Source organism: Maniola jurtina, chromosome 19 (assembly GCF_905333055.1).
Source record: "Maniola jurtina chromosome 19, ilManJurt1.1, whole genome shotgun sequence".
NCBI classification, from domain to species: domain Eukaryota; kingdom Metazoa; phylum Arthropoda; class Insecta; order Lepidoptera; family Nymphalidae; genus Maniola; species Maniola jurtina.
The window spans coordinates 7,051,030-7,071,101 of NC_060047.1; the positions used below are offsets into that span (position 1 = coordinate 7,051,030).

General features: G+C 35.8%; 1 protein-coding gene across 6 annotated transcripts in view; it reads left to right on the top strand.

Annotated features, from left to right (window-relative positions):
* LOC123874982 (synaptosomal-associated protein 25) overlaps window positions 1-19,878 on the top strand; it is a 32,508-nt gene extending 12,630 nt beyond the window's left edge. Inside the window, exons 3-9 of one of the 6 annotated variants that reach the window (XM_045920579.1) lie at window positions 956-1,046; window positions 1,769-1,810; window positions 5,737-5,785; window positions 6,633-6,750; window positions 7,346-7,474; window positions 7,800-7,944; window positions 15,433-19,878. In XM_045920579.1, the coding sequence (XP_045776535.1) occupies window positions 957-1,046; window positions 1,769-1,810; window positions 5,737-5,785; window positions 6,633-6,750; window positions 7,346-7,474; window positions 7,800-7,944; window positions 15,433-15,498 (639 nt within the window). In that variant the 5' untranslated portion in view covers window position 956 and the 3' untranslated portion in view covers window positions 15,499-19,878. Of the gene's footprint in view, window positions 1-955; window positions 1,047-1,768; window positions 1,811-4,109; window positions 4,159-4,924; window positions 4,974-5,736; window positions 5,786-6,632; window positions 6,751-7,345; window positions 7,475-7,799; window positions 7,945-10,261; window positions 10,597-15,432 lie in introns of those variants that run through there. The other 5 variants (XM_045920580.1, XM_045920578.1, XM_045920584.1 and 2 more) reach the window with 5 other exon arrangements.
* Window positions 19,879-20,072: the final 194 nt, after the last annotated feature.

Below are 20,072 nucleotides of genomic sequence, written 5' to 3' on the forward strand. Positions count from 1 at the left end.
CGAGCGTCGAGCAGCCGAGCAAGGCCGAGCGCTATACGATTGCCGACTACCATAGTAGGTACAGTCTGCAGCGAGTTGCGTGCATTCCATTTTATATGCGACGCAAAACGTACAAAATGGAAAGAACGCTGCTAGCTGTACATTGAGGAGGATTCAGCAGGATTGAGGAGTTGGAACCTAATTTTTTATGGGACAATGTTGCAATGTTTCTCTATCGATTAAAAAAATTACGCAAATCGGTATAGAAATATGGTAGATTTCGGTGCACATATGTAGAAAAACATAACTTCTCCTTTTTTGAAAGTCGGTTAAAAAAGTAGCCTATGTTATTCCTAGTTAATCTGCCAACTGCCAACTCTTCTCAGTAGTATCTGATTTCTGCACTGGTGGTAGCAAAGGTACTTTTAGATCTAAATCACGTAGCTAAAAAGATTATCTCTTGAACTAGCACACATGCTAAAGAATGGGTTTCTAGGTTCTACATGTACACACGCTTTTTAAAACCAAACAAAATGACATCAAAAACGAAAATTCTGAAAAAATACATAGCGGATTTTGCATGCGCATTAATGATAGTATACCTACCCATCACCAAAGTCGTATCGATAAGCCTTTTTACCTACTTAGAAATTCTTTTCAGATTCACCCAACCATATAATTAGGTATTCATTCACTATCTTTGTAAGTGACGATGAATCGAATTGAGTTGTAAGTCTTAGTAGGCAATGCTAATTATCGCGAATGCGCACTTCACTTCATTAAACTCGAGTAGAGACTACGCGAGAATCTAATCCTGTATTAGATACGAACTTACTGCAGTTCGATTGCGTGTATTTTGTGGAAAACACGTGTACCATAACTGTTTTATCGATTGAACCCGTAATATACTGCGACAGTTTCACGCGTACATCACAATGAAGTACAGATATGAACCAATGCGCACCGATTGTTCCAGGATGCCGGCTGCAGTGCCACCAGCAGAGAATGGCGCGCCGCGCAGCGAGCTGGAACAGCTCCAATTACGTGCCGGGCAGGTGACCGATGATGTAAGTATTTTTTAATTTTGAAGCTTTTTATTAGTATTCTATAGTTTGGCGGTCGAAGACCTGGTCGACCAACCAACACCTGGAGGAGGTCCATTGAAGCAGACCTGTAGAGCCTCGATAGCTCAACGGTTGAGGAGCAGACTGAATTCCGAAAGGTCGGCCGTTCAAACCCCACCCGTTGCACTATTGTACCGTATTGTATCGTTCCCACAACTGGCACAAGCTGTACGCTTAATTCGAGGGAAAGGGGAGTATTAGTCATGATTTGCATGGCTAATATTCTTTTTTTTAAATTAGACTATAAAAAAAAAAGAGTGGGACTCTCGTGGAACCATGTCAAGGCAGCAGCCAAAGATAGGGAGACGTGGAAAGCAACTCCTGCAGCCCTAAGTTCCACGAAGGAAAGGACTCCATCACTAGTTTCACTTGTACCCAGTGTGGTTACCCAGAGCTGGCACTTACAACCTTTAAACACACATTACGCTTGTGTAGTGTCTATGAATAAGCCAAAGTATTTATCTCCGTCTCTCGCACGCAGGCAGCTTATGAGCGTGAAAGAGTAGTGAAAGAGTATAACCTGATTTTTGTTTTTTAAACCCATTCGTCAGTCAACCGATAAAATGTTTTATGTTTCAGTGTATCATCCTACAAGATAAATCTACCACTTTTATTTACAACAGTCACATTAAAAACCCCTAAATATGTTTCTATCTTAATTTCAGTCCTTGGAGTCGACGCGACGTATGATGCAACTATGCGAGGAGGTGAGTGTACAATAGACAAACGTAAATGCGTGTTTAGTCATAATTTCATAGTGAAAATGGAAACTGTAAAGTAACTGCCGTATTATAAGTTTCAAGATTTAATTATACTAATGGGTAAAACCTTGTGGAATTTATTTTCTGGCAGTTACTAGAAAAACTTTAAACCGCATTAAAATTAGTTGCAATATGTCGCGCAACAGCAGCGCGTATGCAGCTAGTTAGAATGCGCTCTAAGATTGAAAGATAAATTTCGAGAATACCTTCAGTATTTGATTTAAGTATCTCCCAAAGATCCTCTTTTTTTGAATGAAGATACCCCACCCGTCTCTTTAATTGTTAAGAATGGTATTTTGGTATTAATATGTGTGTTTACATAATATGTTCATGTAACTGATAATATTTATTTTATTGTGTTAAAATATTTCATTGGATTTCCAAGCGAACAAATCACTGGAGAGAGTTAAAATATCAAATGATAATGATTAGTTTATAACCGGAGTCGTAAAGTTAGACGAGATTATTTTAGTGACTTTATGTTTCCCCACATAGTTTGAACATTTTATGTTGAGTTGTTCCATTGTTGTGATTATTTGTAACCATGTGTGAGAGAGGTGTTCTCGATGCGAGGGAGTGAGGGGTATAGCGAAGTGTCCCGGAGAGCCCCAAGCTCGGTTTGACTTCCGAAGCCCCCCCTTAACCCTTTAGGGCGCAGCCTTTGCTATCCCTGGCTGTTGTGTTATCGATGTCGCTATTGTTATTATATACTATTCGATGTGTATGTATATCTATTGTAGCTGTCCGGTCATGTTTTTGGTTTTAATTATATTGTTTTACGTATATATTATATCCTTCTGCCAAAAAACATAATATATTATTATTTATTTGATTTAAATTAACCATTGGGTGTTGCATGCTCCGTGCCTACATGTATCCGACATTGTTAGCTCTCTATAGCCCTTTGTGTTGTTTGTAGCATTGTATAATTATATGTGAGTGAATACAAATCCGTTTGTCCAGATTTGGCGTTGACAGTTAATTCGAAAAGCTCATTATCACAAAATCTGATATAAAGCAAAAGGAGTTTACTGATTTGATTTCAAGCATGTAAACTAATAAAATTAACTGTCGGCACCCAACTAACTTGTCCAAATAGCCTGTTTTTAAGAGTTTTACCAAATTCATAGCATGAAAGCCCATTTTAATGTACTAGATGAATTCCAAAATCTCCTACTACTTTGGAATACTTCTCTCCGGCCCTAGAATGTCATACGACCCAGACATGCTTTCCCGTCAACATAGTCAATACCGTTGTGCTTGGGCTTGCTTTCAAGTCGATGTTACTGAATCTAATTGGACGCATTTTTCTAAATCGACTTTTCGCCCTTGAGGATGTGAACCACAACTTCAAAAGCACGTTCTACTTTCTTACTTCCTCTTTGTTTTTGAACTAAAGAACACTACAGAAACATTTTCGTGCGATTTTTTTTTTGTTTTAGAATACTATTGAAATATGATTTTACTTCTTCCAAATCACATCTTTAAATGAGCAAATCGTGACCTATTCTTGAGTTTATGTTCTCTCTCTATACTGTTTTAGTTCAATCTTTATTGTAGGTCTCTGTGTAGTGGCTGATCTCTGTTGTTGACTGTACTATTATGTTGTATGATTTTCGTGCCTTCTCCAACAATCACAATACTACCAATAAGGGCGTAACCACACGCCGTACCTACTACTAACTCCAACAAAAATATCGAGCTACACCTTCCAAACTCTCACAACATATACAGACCACAATTGAATAAGTATTGTCAATATCGAAACTAATATTTTATTTGTTTCTATTCGTTTATATATAATGTTAGTATCTATTGTTTTCGTTTATAGGTTTTGGTTGGTATATACCTAGTTATTATTTAAGTATGCACATCGTTACAATTACTTTGTTTTACGTTTGTTAATAGTTAAGTCTGTACCAAAGTTTCATTCAGATAATATGACACTGTACAGATTTTGCATAACTTCAAAGTAACACAGCTCCACTCCGATGGGGGACATCTTCATCTTGCAAGATATGAACTTTCGTAACTTTTTTATATTATCTGGTTAGCTGAAAGCATTGTGTGACCGTTGAAGATGTCCTCCTAACACTATAATATCGCATCGGAACGAACACGCAGTCGTGGTCGCGAGTCGCGCGTCCAGGCGGCAGGGTCCCGACGACTCACTTCCACTCACTCCACTGTACCCCTCACAACTAACATTGCTCTCTGACTTTTTGTTTCTGCGGCTGGTGTGTAGAGCAAGGAGGCCGGCATTCGTACTCTGGTCGCTCTAGACGACCAGGGAGGTGAGTGAACTGCAATTGCAACACTAAATAATTTTCAATTTTATCTATTTTACTTTTTCGCTAACCTTAACGGAGCCTGTAGGGTTGTCGGCACATCCGCGGCGGGTGCACCGATAGCGAGGAGCGCCGAGGGTATCGCAGCTACTGTGTATTTTTACTTACATAATCTATTGTTGCAATGCAAAGGTGCGGGCATCCTTTAACTTTATTTAACATTTCGAGGCTCACACACAGAGATCACGGAAAACCCACATCTTTGTATCCTTATTATGCGTTTAGTAGCTAATCTACACCATATTGCACTACTTATCAGCGAGCGTTAATTCCGACGGCGCCGCTCGGGCAGAACAAATTAACATTACCAGCTCTCCTATTATCTTCGTTCGTACGAAACTTACATTCTGCATTTCAGATGTTTTGTACTCGACTCTGTATCGACAACTTACCTAAATCACATGAAACGAATTAAGATAAACCGAGCGAAGTAAATTCGAAACGCTTCTCCTCAACGCACGACTCTTTAACATTACACAAAATAATCATGATTCATATGAAACTGAGCACAGATAAAACTGAATCTGGTTTTACTTGCAAGCTTCACTGCATGCATGTCGTTGTTCGCGTAGTGTGCGTAGCGTCACGCCGCCCGCTGCACTCGCACGCACGCCGCACGCCGCGCGGCGCAGGCCCACGTGCACGCCCGCCACCCACTCACCCCGATACTCTCTCCTGCGATATATTATTTTGATTTGTATTTTATGTATAGAGCGAGGACGCCGGGGGGCAAGCGCTTCATATGTTGAGTCACCAGGGCGGTAAGAGTTAACTGAACACTGGGTAGTCGAGCCGTGAGAACGTCTGTGTTGAATGTGCAGTTATACTAACTAAATTAATCTCTTTGTTTTTCTTTGACGTTTCTCTTGAATAACGACTTATCTCAGATCGATGTTGCGTATGTTTCTATGTTTCGATGGGGATGACTTTGACAACATAGTGTAAATAGAAGCCCGATGGCCGTTCGTTGCTAATTGTCGCGAAAGACTGTTACTCTATCTTTTGCTGAAGATTTAATTTGTATGAGCTGCGCAATCTGTTTATTTCTTCCGTTGATATTATCGATCGGAACGCTTTTTATAGGTATATTTATTTATCTTTCCAAATCTACTCCTCTTCTGTGTAACCTGCGGTACTGAAATGAATGCGCGTCTACCGCGACGCCTTCATCTCCATGGCTAGCAGCGTACTTGAGTGTTAGAGCGTAGGTCTGTCACTGTTAGCTCGATGCGTACTGTGTCGGTGCGAGGCCGGCGGCACCTCCGCGCTGAACACGTCTCATGTAGGAATGGCTTGTCGACCCGCTCATCGCTAGCACCATCAAACATCGACAAGGAGGGGCCGCCTGCCTCAGCGCGGCTCACCGTGACCATGTTCATGTATTGTTTTGTTTGGTTTGTTTGTTTGAGTTTGAGTTGTGTTGAGTTGTGCGCCGAGGTGCGAGGCGCGCGCTGCCCGGCCAGCGCGCGCGCCGCGTCTCGCTCCGCATCTGCGCGCTATAGTGACATCATTATTGTGTTGTAGAGTCACGAGGTGGGCATGAAAACCCTGGTCATGCTGGATGAACAGGGCGGTAAGCATCCAGTAGTACTTTATACATCACCCATAACTTAGTAAGGCTTTGTCTGAAATGCCAGTTCAAAATGTCTATGAAAATTCATTGAATGGCGATAAATTACAACATTTTAATGTCGATTGAAAACGTGCTAACAGTTAAATAATGATGGATAATAAAACGAAGGTAAAAAATTATCATCATCATACTTAAATAGTGAAATAATGCGTATCTCCGTTCTGACTTGTGCCTCGCTGTGAATGGAGACCTTGAGATTTAAACTTCTTTATCTTCATGTATTTTTTTTATTATTTTTTTTACCTCACGCATCTAGCTATGCACGATTACTTCAATTTTGCTGTTGAATGCATGAATTTAGTATTTATTATTATTCTAAATGTTAGTCGATAAAGTATTTGGTATTTTTATCACTTAGTCTTAGCACATACATCATCTAATATCAAAGGTAAAAAGTTTAATTAGTTATCAATTTTGATCGGATCGAGTGTAAGACAATGATAAGAAAAAGTCAATTCAAAACGACTAAAAGCTTCTAATAAGATTAGAATTGCTGTCATAGAATATGGAATGCATGGTTAGAAGAAAAAAAAAATAGTTCAATTGAGCTTCGCAATAGAGAACGTGTCTTACACTTAGCTCCGATTATTGTCGAGAGCGTTGAGAATTTACAAAAAGAAAAGTAATTAATTCAAATAATAAAAAAAAGTGTCAAACATTTGCAAATACCGCGAAATAAAGTAAAGGAAGTAAATAAAGTAAAGTAAAGGAGGTTAGGAAATGAACACAAAATAATTGATAGACTTAAGGCCGGTACTAAAGCTGTTTTTGTTGTGTGTGTGGACAGAACAATTGGATAGGATCGAGGAAGGGATGGACCAAATTAACGCAGACATGCGTGAAGCTGAAAAAAATCTCTCGGGCATGGAGAAATGTTGCGGCATCTGTGCACTACCGTGCAACAAGTGAGGGACTATATTTTTTTAAAATCTTAATTAGGGTTCCGTACCTCAAAGGTCAAAGGTAAAAAGGAACCCTTATAGGATCACTTCGTTGTCTGTCGTGTCTGTCAAGAAAACCTTTACTTCCCGCTGACCTAGAATCATGAAGAAGGTAGGTCTCAAAGCAAATGTAAAGAAAAAAAATCCAAAGACCGTGAATTTGTGATTAAATCACGAAAAAAAATTCAAATGTGTTCTTGCAAAAATAATTAGAATTTAAATTTTCAGAGTAAGATACCTAACTATACCAAGTGGGGTATCATATTATGAAAGGGTTTTACCTGTACATTCTAGATTTTTATTTATTTTAATGCATACTTAATAGTTTTTGATTTATCGTGCAAAATGTCGAAAAATACCCGAGTACGGAACCCTCGGTGCGCAAGTCTGACTTGCATTTGGCCGGTTTTTTTATGAAACGCCAGCCCCATCGTAGCCTAAATTACAATCTAAAGTACATAATACTTCTGTCTGAGAGGAGACACGTTTTGAATAGTGAGCCAGCGATGGGTCTATGATGATGATGATGATGATAAGTGAATGACTTGTACTTTTACAGGGGAGCGTCGTTCAAGGAAGATGACGGGACATGGAAGGGCAATGACGACGGGAAGGTGGTGAACAACCAGCCCCAGCGGGTGATGGACGAACGCAACGGCATCGGCCCACAGGCCGGCTACATTGGCAGGTCAGTATTTATTCCAAGTGTCTTGCCTATTTAGGGCTCCATAGCCATAGGACCGATTAGCAATTATCTAAAACACAAGCAAAATTCATTCACCTGGCCTCTCTCGTGGTGAGGTGCACAGAGGGAAAGCGTCACACGCTTGACAAATGACGTTATTTCTGTCATTTGTGGAAACAGCACTATTTTAGGTTCCTCTCGCCAACGAGTTATCGCTTCGATGAAGAGACTTAAGTCTTAACTCATAAACAAAATCAAACTACACTCTACAGATCTCAGCAACGATTATTATTATAAGATTAAATGATAACAACGTGTTTGATTCCAGGATAACGAATGACGCCCGCGAAGACGAGATGGAGGAGAACATGGGGCAAGTGAACACCATGATCGGCAACCTGCGCAACATGGCCATCGACATGGGCTCCGAGCTCGAGAACCAGAACCGCCAGATCGACCGCATCAACCGCAAGGTGGGTGCCGGACCGCCATCCATGATCCGACGACTACGGACCAGGGCTTGCGGATAACCACGCGATTTCGTCTAAAAAATCTACTAACTATAATAAACCGTGAAATGTTGTCCTGGTGTCCATATTTTCTGCCATCTATAACCTTCAAAGCAAGATTGAATAGGCATCTTCTAGGCAAGTGCGCTCTAACCTAGACTTCGTCATTGGTTTTTTAAGGATGATTGTCGTCAAGTGCAAGCCTATCTAAAATATATAAAAGGAAAAGCTGACTGACTGACTGACTGATCTATCAACGCAAAGCTCAAACTACTGGACGGATCGGAATGAAATTTGGCATACAGATAGCTATTATGACGTAGATACCCGCTAAGAAATGAATTTTGAAAATTCAACGTCTTAGGGAGTAAATAGGGGTTCGAAATTTGTGTAATCTGGTGCATAAGCTAGTCACCTAAGAAAAGAACTCGCCATATTTGCTGGTTGTGTCACACTTGTCAATTGTCAATTGTTGAATTTGACAGTTAATTAATGTAATGATGATAATTAAATTACGTAAACTTACAACTAAAGCTTCAAGGGTTCCAAACGCGCCCTGATCTGAGAGGTGCGAATCAGTTTTTCACTAAGCAATAGACGAAATCGCGTGTGTAAAAAGCGTAAAGAAAGAACAGTTGGTAGTTGTAAAATGTGATTTTCAATACTACGAAAACATATATTTTCCAATGCTTTCTATTTACGTTCTTATATTTCAAAGGCGAACTTTTTAAAGAATAAAAATAACAAGTTCGTCAATTTCCAGTGTTTCACATACATTTTCACCATTTCTAGTGTTATTCTATCACTTTTTATGTGGACATGGGTTTAACTGTTCCAAATTATCTATCGCGACTAACCCTATCGCTTGTAGCCTAAGAATTCAAGAATTAAATCGGGGGAATTTGACAAAATTGAAAGTCTTTACAGTCGTACTTTTCTCCTCAAAAAATCATGACTTATAAAGGAATCATGACACTACATCACACCAAAGTATCACACACATTCGCTGTTTCATGATATCATAGAAGATAAAAGAAACATGCACACACTACAAAAATCTTCTGATCAGGTTAGTCTATAGATACGACTTTGTTGATAGAACCAATGTCATTAAAGTAAAGGTACCAATGTACGGACTTCTCAACTTAAATCAGGTTCCCCCAATTTACTTCTTAATTCTGGGAAACTCTATTATTGGCCTTCTAAATTTCAGTATGCTTACAGAAAATCACCTAGTAGTAATTCTCACCAAGCATGTCTCTTTCAAACATCGGTAGTGAATGCGGTTAGAATTTTACTAGGTGTTGTGGAACTCCTCGGTGTATCTATTGAAACAACCACCACTCTAAAAACATGTTCACAAATCATTCTAGTTTACCATTCAGTGACTAATCTACCCTCGAACTAGAATATCATCAGTAACACTCATTCGCTCCACTCATCACAATTTTATTGATTAACAACATGAAACTATCAATATAAACCGGTACTCTTCATTTACATGCGAAACTTTTGCGCCGACCACAAACTTTTTCTCTCGTAATCGACTTCACATTAACTTGCGTTCCATATTCAATAATCTAAAAAAAATATGGTCTAACTAACTGAATAGTTCTACTTGTCCCCCGCGGACGAAAGTCCCTCGTTTGCACAGGCCCTTACAATCCTCGAATGTAATCTATACGACGGACACAAACTATGAGACGTGCCCGTTATCAACCGCAACAGATAAGTTGCATATTCGTTTTTGATGGGGTTTGCGAGATAACTATTGAACGTCTGAGCGCTCAAGGCTACGTCCGCGACTTACGTGCGATAATTTGTACAGTTCAGTGTACATTTTATTATCCAGATACCTGTAAATCGCGGCCGTCAGTCGTATCCGATAATTTGTAAATTTCTTTGGCAAATATTATGGTGCCTTGTAATTTGTTAACATTGTCTCTCTTCATTCCAATTATTATTGCAAAAGGTTTTAAAATGAAGCTAAACGGAATCTGCCTTTGGTATCAAAATTTATTTAAAAAAAAAAATGTTTCCTTTATATGTGGACAAAGATTATTATTTTTTCAAAATTTTTTTAAGCCGGATTTTTCAAAATTAGTTATCAGGATATGAAAAAAAGAAGATAGTGAAATACTTGAGCAATTAATTTGAAGTCGATTGTGTGATAAATAAAATGTGTAATATAAAGTCAGACAATGCAAATGTTTCAAGTGTAAATGGACGGTACAACGGTTGTACATTGGAAACGCAAGACAACAGCATTTCTGTATCGTAGGGCGAATCGAACGAAACGAGGATAACGCTGGCCAACCAGCGAGCGCACGAGCTCCTCAAGTAAACGACGGCAGCACACACACACATACACAGTCTCGTGGTTCGGCCGGTTGCATAACCATAGATCCTATGCTAAATAGACATTTTAATCAGCATTTCAAAAGCAATTATAGCCTTATATGTAGCTTGATTCTGTTTCGTGGTTTTTTACGTTACCTATCTGTTAATAGTAATATTTTTTGTTACAAAAATGTCAATAGCTTAGTTCAGAATAGCAATAACTATCACTTATCGATTTTACTGGAGAGCTGTTTAAATTTCAGATTGTGAATAGCACAAAATAGTAGATAATTTCAAAACAGTTTAGCATCTGGTCAAGAGTTGTGATCACGTGCTAAACTGTTTTGAAATTACCTATCAATCATTCTTGTGGTAGTCATATCTGAACTTTAAACAGCTGTACTGTAGAATCGACAATTGTGTGGTTAGTGCAATTGTGAACTAGGCTATCGATTTTATGTAATCTATAGGTGGATTTATCATATTCCATGGGCCGGGTCCGTGTCCATACCAGGCTCAGTCTAAGGCTGAGATTTATAGAGTGTTTAGTATAGTATAGTGCTTTGATTTTGCTTACTTAAACTTAACTTAAGTTTAAGTAAGACTTAAGTTTCAGATAAAACGAGACAGATTTATGCCAGCGATATAACGCTGTCTCGTTTTAACTTTTCTTAAGCCTGAACTAAGTCAAAGTGCGCTTTATAGATCTCTACCTAAGATAAATCCACTCTAAAACTCTTTAAGTAGAAAATAGGTAGAAAATGTATTCATCTGTATTGTTTTTTTATTAATTCGTTCTCTGTATTTAATCTGATTAACATGTCTTGTTGTATAAACTTTCTTAGTGTCAAACTTATTATATACGAAAATCCGCAACCGGTCATCGTTATTGCATAGCGTTTACTCTATTCCGAAAATTGTTAAAAAGTAATTGAAAACATCTTCTATTAAAATTACTACCTATTTAACATTGTAATTAATGTATTACTTAACTTTGCTTTCATGTAATCCAAACGCTCAACAGATAAAATATTACGTTTGGTGCTCATTTTATGTAGACCAATTATTAAAAACATCTAAATATTTTAAACCATTTTTAAAAAACCATTAAAATATTTTACCCACTAGTCAAGTAGTTGAATATTGAGATTTATTATTTTGTGAAAGTGAATTTACCGTTGTTGACATACTACGTTAAAAATATTATATTACAATGTCGCTTTTTGCATGTGGTAACATTCAATAACCAATATTATGTAACCGAAAAAAAATATCCTATTCATGTTATCGTCATATTGTGTAACTATTTTCGATTGATAAAAAAATAAAAAATAAATAATTGATTTAGTATAGCGTTAATATTAAACATTAAAAAAATATTATTAGAATGATGCTAAAGGATGAGTTGATATGTGATAATAGTTCGAAATTAAGAAATTAGTGTTAGTTATTAACGTCTCTTTGAACTTCATGAATCTGCGCACCAGATCTCATAAAACATTTCATAGGAGCATTTATGTGTTGAAAAAAATGGTGGAAGCAATTGCTATAACAGCGAATGTTCGTTAATTTACAGTAAAGATAGAATGAACGTACTTACAGTGCGTACTTGTGGGAATTTAAGAAGGATTAGGTTCAAGGCATATTGGCGCAGAATCGAAGTGGAGCAACTCGTCTTTTCTAATAATCTTAAAATATACTGAAAATTTTGTGTGAAGCAAAATGAAACAATAACGTGCGCGGCTTCACAAGTTTGTTTCGTTGAGCGTTAAGCGTTCAACCACGTCTTGGTTGCTGAGAATTAGCTTCATACCCGTTATTTGTACATTGCTTTGAAACATATTCGAGTGGAAGCGTTGCGTCGCGCCGCGCCTCTTTATCTCTGCCGCAATGTGCCTTGAGCCTAACATAATGCTTGAGCCACACTGACGACATTACTTCATTGAAATAACACGACGATCCATACATTCCCTGTAAGAAATTAATCTAGTCGATATTTAAAATGTCATTAAAGTCACAAATAGCGTGCACAAAATTGCAAACAACTTCTAAAAAAATCCACTCCATTCAATTCATGAAAAGTATAACTTTTATTTTTGACAAACGAAATATGATTTCCTCGGATTTGTGCATATCTCAAAAACATATCTGCTTCTATGAATTGGTGAAAGCACTCAATATTTGTAAACTAGAGTTTAAAAAAGTTTATAGATATTTGAATAAACTGTAAACTTTTCTTATAATATGTTATGAGTATTTTACTTTTATTTTATACTTTTTTTTTATTTAGTTTAGTTTTCTATTTATATAAAGTTTACTAGGCGAGGAAAAAGTGAACATGAATCAGTATGTCACATACTTTAAGTAATAAAATTATATTTAGCAACTATGACCTACTTTTTTTAAAAAGCATTCCCAGAAATAGTTTACATAACGTTAGTATATTCTTAATAAAATATAAAATGGACATTTTCACAAAAAAAATCTACTACTTTTCACTTCTCTTTCTATACTATAGGGGTAAGATCTGTAAAAAGTATAATAGTTTGAAGTAAAATCATCTCTTGTCATTCATTTTGTGTGCATACTTGTACATGTATGTCTGTATTAACTATGCCTCAACCACGAGACACACAAAGACACACTCACACAGACAGGTCTGCGACAACGTCCGTGAGTATATTATATATATTTTTAATGCACTTAATTAACCTACGCAAACTGCACCGCTTGGTATATCAAGCAAAACGCTTGTGTATATATATGTGATTGTTATAGCTCGTCAAATTCCAAGGATAATAATGCGGAATGAAATCATTTTATATTGTGGATAATGGGTACATACCACGATTAATTTGGTCTGGCATGAGTCGAAATATCGGCAAATATCCACAATATAAAATGTCGTTATACCACGAAATAAGCTTAAAAACATTATTTGAAATCATTATTATATGCCTAAAGTAAAAAATAATATCAAATTGTTAGCGATTCGCTAACTATTTGATACTATTAATCGTTTAATGAACGTCTAAGCTGGAGAAACGCTAGTTAGTGTGAAAGGGATCTTGTATAATACATGGAAGCGAATAGATGAGGATTTTATTAATGCAAAGCGTTGCACAGTGGCCCGTCCTAGTTAGTGTTAAGATGTTAATAATAAATTCTTTTTGACCTTTAGGCAACCAGGGACTGAAATTTGACGAGCAATAGTTTTGTTTATTTTATAACCACAATTAGTTAACTATACAGGTATTATACAGGTATTAAAATCGTTTGATAAGCTTACTTATATACATAAACGCACTTGCTTTCTTAGTTTTAGTGTAGTGTAAGTTATGAAATATATATTTAAAAAAATATCAGTTGTATAAGTTTGATATTTATTGCAATTTGATATTTCACTGGTTGAATAAATAGAAAATATTATAAAAATATTACTTGCATAACTCACCTATTTTATCTTAATAATTTATTCTTAGTATGAGCATATACATAGATGCTCAAAAAATATTAAATAAGAGGTGACTTATATATTTGTTTTCTTTTCATTTTATACGCTAAGTTTATATTTTTTCACCCCTTTTGCAATACACACTACAAAATTTTGGAATCTACAATACAAAGCTTATAAAATTAAGCGTTTATTGACTTATAACTGACAAAAAAATATCAATCAATATATTTGTCATTCAATTATTTTGTTTATCACAAAGTTTATTTTATTCTCAACACTTGACCTTTAAAAAATTACATAAAATGGGTCACAATCCATTTTCAAACATTATTGCTCTTTGCGCGTGACATTTTCACGTAGAGTTACAAACGCACATTGCGAATGTATACAAAGTTACATGGACTGCAACTGTATCACATTCGCGGCAGGTTTTATATCTTAAACATACTAGTCAAAAAAGTGTTTTGTCTGATGTGTTTGAGCTCTGTTGCGTCCGCGTCTATCACGCTTTAACTGTACGTGAAAATGTCGCTGCGTGCTTACAAACTACAGGTCATATCATACGTAATGTGTTTTTGTCGTGCCGGACGGAACGGGACCATTTCTTGACATCGTTGCATATAAAAATATATCGACACAAGTGTAAATTTAAAATTTATAACACCCCCGACAAGTGAAGGTTACAGTAACTAGAAAAGAGCTGATAACTTTCAAACGGCTGAACCGATTTTCTTGGATTATAGCTAGGAACACTTTCGATTAAGCCACCTTTCAACCAAAAAAACTAAATTAAAATCGGTTCATTAGTTTAGGAGCTACGATACCACAGACAGATACACACGTCAAACTTATAACACCCCTCTTTTTGGGTCGGGGGTTAAAAATATACGGGTCAATGCGTCCCGTTCCGTCCGTTTTCTAGTTAGCCTCTATAAAATATTTGCACGCCATCGCATGGCAAATGTGGTGATACTAAAATGAATAATTGTAATATCTTTGTTAACCTGCATTTAGAGCAAATAAATGATTGATTTGATTTGATTTACGTATATATTTTGCCGCTACATTTTTATATGCAACGACTAACGACCCGCCCCGGTTTCGCACGGGTGCTTATTAATTATCGCAAACTAACACAAAACAATATTAAATATAAATATAGGTATAAGCCATCCTATTGAATCACTATCTATCCGTTAAAACCGCATGAAAATCCGGTGCGTAGTTTAAAAGATCTAAGCGTACATACAGACAGCGACATGCGATTTTATTTTTAACCCCCGACCCAAAAAGAGGGGTGTTATAAGTTTGACGTGTGTATCTGTCTGTGGCATCGTAGCTCCTAAACTAATGAACCGATTTTAATTTAGTTTTTTTTTTGTTTGAAAGGTAGATTGATCGAGAGTGTTCTTAGCTATAATCCAAGAAAATCGGTTCAGCCGTTTGAAAGTTATCAGCTCTGTTCTAGTTCCTGTAACCTTCACTTGTCGGGGGTGTTATAAATTTTTAATTTACACTTGTATACTATGTAGAGATGTCAAGAAATCCTCTCGTTCCGTCTGGCACGAGAAAAAAACACGTTACGTATCCTATGACCTTAAATTGGACGAATATCCTTTACAATATTCTAATAATTTGTAAACGCAATGTTTTAGGGTGAAAGCAACGAGACTCGCATAGCGGTGGCGAACCAGCGAGCGGGCAAGCTGCTCAAATCCTAAACGCCTCATCGCTTCACCAGTGCAAGGGATATAACAGAACGAGATTGACAAAATGGGGTTGCCTTACTTTAAACTGTACCTTTACCTACCATGAATGTATAATACATATCTGGATTGGTTACTAGTAATGCCTATTTGAAGCAAAACCTATTTATTTCTATCCCGCTTCGTGTGCCGAGCGAGAGCGAGAGATCACATCCCACTGGGGTCCGATGTCTCGCTCTGATTTGTTGGTCAAAGTGAGATAGCGATAAGTAGCTTCAAGTAAGTATTAGAAGTGAATTCTCCATTAATTCTACATTCACTTATACCTAATAAATTATGATTTCAAATATTTTGAGTTATCTACTGTAAATGGTATAGGTTTTTTAGTAATTTAATCTAAAATTTAATAAAAAGTTACTAGAAATGCAATTTCTACTTAAAAAAAAACTATTTGTAACTAGCGTCAAAAACAAATAGCCTAATTTTATTCACTACTCATAGCAATGGAACACAGACTAAAGGAAAAAGATAGACAGATTCGTTTTTTTTTTGACACAAAAGTAGCTCATAAAGCTAATATGCTACTACTACTCTCATAGCGGGATGTATTTCACTATTTCGCGCGGATGCAGATACTACGACAATATTCCGCGTTTATTGTCTAGCTTTTTCAAACTAGTCTTTGCCACATATAAGAATTATTATTATTATTTGATGACTAAAAGTGGGCAACACTGTTTTGTGTATAAAAATATATTATTCTCGTGTCTAGGTATAAAAGAATTGAGTACGATACTGTATAGTCAGACAGGAAATAAGTCAAACGCAATAATAGTCATTTACTTCTTACAAGTACTTAAATATATCAGAGATTATTTGTTATGATTTTAATTTCAAGTATTACTTGCCTATATTTCTCTTCGCTTTTATTGGGCATTATTAAATTTAGACCACAGCCACTTATGTGCTATTAATTAGAAAATAATATTCAATATTCGTTAGTTAAATAACTTATGAAAATGCAAAAAGAAAAATGTATTATAGGAGGGTTCCAGATACATACATTTTATTTAATATTAAGCTTTAATATCGTCTTATTGATTTATTGATAAATTGGCTTTGGTCGTTATTTATTTATGTAATGTGCCAAAGTTCCTTTTTCTTTAATAACAAATTAAAAAAAAAAACGATGTAAAAAGACATAAAATACCTTATTTTCATAGTTAATGTAAGAGTTTAAGCTTATGACATATTTTGCTCGGAACAATAATAAAAAGTACCAATTTAGCTCAATCATAGAATACACATATTTTCGATAGACCATAATAATAGACTACCTTCGGCATACACAGATATTTCTCGAAACGCATTTAATAAAAAAAATATCTTAGATTATAGAAATTTTTAATATCTAAAATGATAGTGAGATTAATTATGTTACTATAACACTGTTTAAAATATGCTAAACATGTATCATTGGTATTTAAAATTTAAATATAGCAAATTTGTAACTATACCGAACGAGTTATTTTCAGTCTATATCTATAATTGATATGGTGGCTGACTGAAATCTATAGAAAAGACTTTGACCTTAAAACAGTTAAAAAGAGACATTTATTTCGATGACGTAGATTTGTTCCGTTTTAAATGAAACATTAAGCAAAGTCGAAGTACGCTCTATAGGTCTAAGCCGAAGAGCGCGTTGTCACTGTGTCGTGACGATAAATAATCGTGCAGTTTACAACGTCGTAGCTTGTATATTTAAATGGAGGTGTTCACATATAGGACGACACGACTAACTGTCGTCCACAACTCTTTTAATTCAAAATGACAACGATTAAATTACGTTGACGACATTGTGGAAACGCACCGTAAGACTCAAAGCATATTGCGGCAGAGTCAATCGATGCGGTGTATTTTTTTAAATGCTATAAAGTATATCAACTGTATATCACCACTGCGTAGGTTCTTTTCTACTCTTCATTCCATTTTACACAGTACAACGTTGTCGAGTAAGGTTCAGAATACTTTGTGGTATTTAAAAAAATAAAAGACGCATCTTTTGAACTCTATGACAATATTATGTTTTGTAGTGGCTACACATACAAACATAGTTTGGCCTTCATTTGAATATGAACCAATCAATCTCAATGAAATGTTATACGTTCTATGAAATAATATCTGTGTCTGTGGTTTCCCAGATTCCCGTTAAAATATTTTATTCTAAAGTGTAACTTATATGGACTCAAGGATTTACATACTAATTTTTAAACCCGTGTTACTTTAAAACTAGACATTTTTACGGAAATTTAGCAAACCACAGACACGGATAATTGCTTCTTCAACGTGTCTACAAAAAATTGTCTTTGGTTGCTTATACTCGAATGAGGATACGACTACGTTTGAATGTACCGAATGACGGAGGGTCCTCTGTTAATTTTAACAAGAACTGAATTTTCCAATATTTAATGAAACCTCAATCACAATTATTAGACATCAGTTGCAATTAATACGAATATTGTAATGTGATTATAGGTATATTTAATAGTTGAGCATTTAAATATTTATTACTTAAAGTATATTGTTGTAAGTGAATTTGGGGGCTGTTCACACGAATTTTCTCAATCGCTGTGTTTCAGTCAAAGAGTGTCAGTGTCTTCCTGAATTTAAAGTAAGAACACAACTAATTTCAATATTCCTTCATGTAGAATCTAAAAGAATTATCAACTTTAAAGTTTGAATTGATTTTTCTATGTAATCGATTTTTTGTATGTAATCGTTAGTTCAAGTGTCTCTTTTTTCATCTTTTCTTATCACTTATGGTACATGCTCTCATAAATGGCGTGTAGATCATTGAAGCATAAAAACACTGCTTTGTTGTCATAAACCAATAGACGGCCACTACTGGATATGGATCTTTTCACTCTTGTATGGACGCCATACGCCATGGTCCGAAAAACACTACTTACCTCAATGGCATTCTTCACTATGACCTGCCAGTAAATAGGAAGCTATCTAATGATGCCCACTCTAGCTTCAACCTGTGCCAGCCACTGGCTCTCATGTACTATATCTACCATGTTATTATTATATATTAACCTTTATAGTTATTACACATAAACGATTTGACGTGATTAGATCTACCTTGTAAGCAGCTAATTGAATTCTCCAAACTAAACGTGTATTTTCTAAACGCAGCGTTAAGTAAATCCGTGTGAATACGTCTTCGCAACGTTGTACCGGCCTTAGGAGTAATGAATAGGAATGTTAAAGATGATGGCTTGACTAATACACTCGAGTACAGAGGGCCGCTACTAAATACGTCAATATTTCTCAAATAAACTGAACTGTAAAATTTTACATTAATAGAGATGGCCGTTAGTAAGTTGGCCCTCTGTACAAGCGTTAGATTTAAGAATTTTCCAAATTTCTCTATGTCTTTCTCAGTCATCTTAGTTTAAGTGTAGCATGGGTCCTTTCAGACGGGCCACATCCACACCACAGCGGCAAAAAAAAGTCGCTGTACAAAAAAAATATATGTAAATGCGTAGTTCCATTCACAAGTACGACAATTTTCAGTCGTATTCAACGGCTGTTGCAACGTGTGATCATTATTGAAACATCGTTTCAATTTCACTCAAATGATCGACTACGATGTGGTTGTACAGTTCTCACATTCTAACGGCTAAAATTAATAATAATAATCTATCCATAATTTGTCGATAAGCTATTTAGAATCATTGTTGTCATAAAAGACTCATACAAGTTTTCCTTCTTTTGAACTTATAACAACAGTGCTAGGAAAGGTGTTTATCGAGAGATTACAGATAGAATTGACTATGTGCATTAATTTTAGCCGTAAGTTAGTTGTCTGGGTCGAAATTAGCATCAAGTGAGTGCGAGGATATAGTGAACTTATAAGAAAGAGAGAGATAGAATGATAAAAAGCTTATTTTCAATCTGGCAAACTTATAGTTTGAGAACTTTACCTACCAGCACTGTACCATTCTTACTAATTTGTAGCTGCAACAATACAACAGAGAAACCAGTCACACACGACCACTGCGTGGCGTCATTTTTGCCGCTGTGATGTGACTGTAGTGTGGTCCGTCTGAATAGACACCAGGTTTTTATCTAAGTACATGATATTCCAGTAACAAATATATTTTAACCGTATTTATAACATATAGACCTGTGTTATTAAAATCAATTTAATCAATAGATGTCTATACCGCCTGCGCAAAGTAATAATATTCATTTACATTCAGCCTAATATTTGTCTAACTAATTACAGTACATAGATAAATGATAATATCTATTTTCTTTAAGAATAGAATAGTTAGTATAAAAGTGTTAATTTTTAATTAAATTATTGATTTGTTAATATTACCTATATCTTGTTGTATTATTTCTTTACCTTACCTTTTTAAGAAAAAGTTTAGAAGTGAAAAATAAAACACCCGATTGTTAAAGAAATGTGAATGCGCCAATTTAACTCTGGCTCAACAGTCATGTCAAGTACAGTTCAAGTTCATCTTTAAAATAATGATATTGAACTATTTTAATACTTTTGGCATGAAATTTGACAC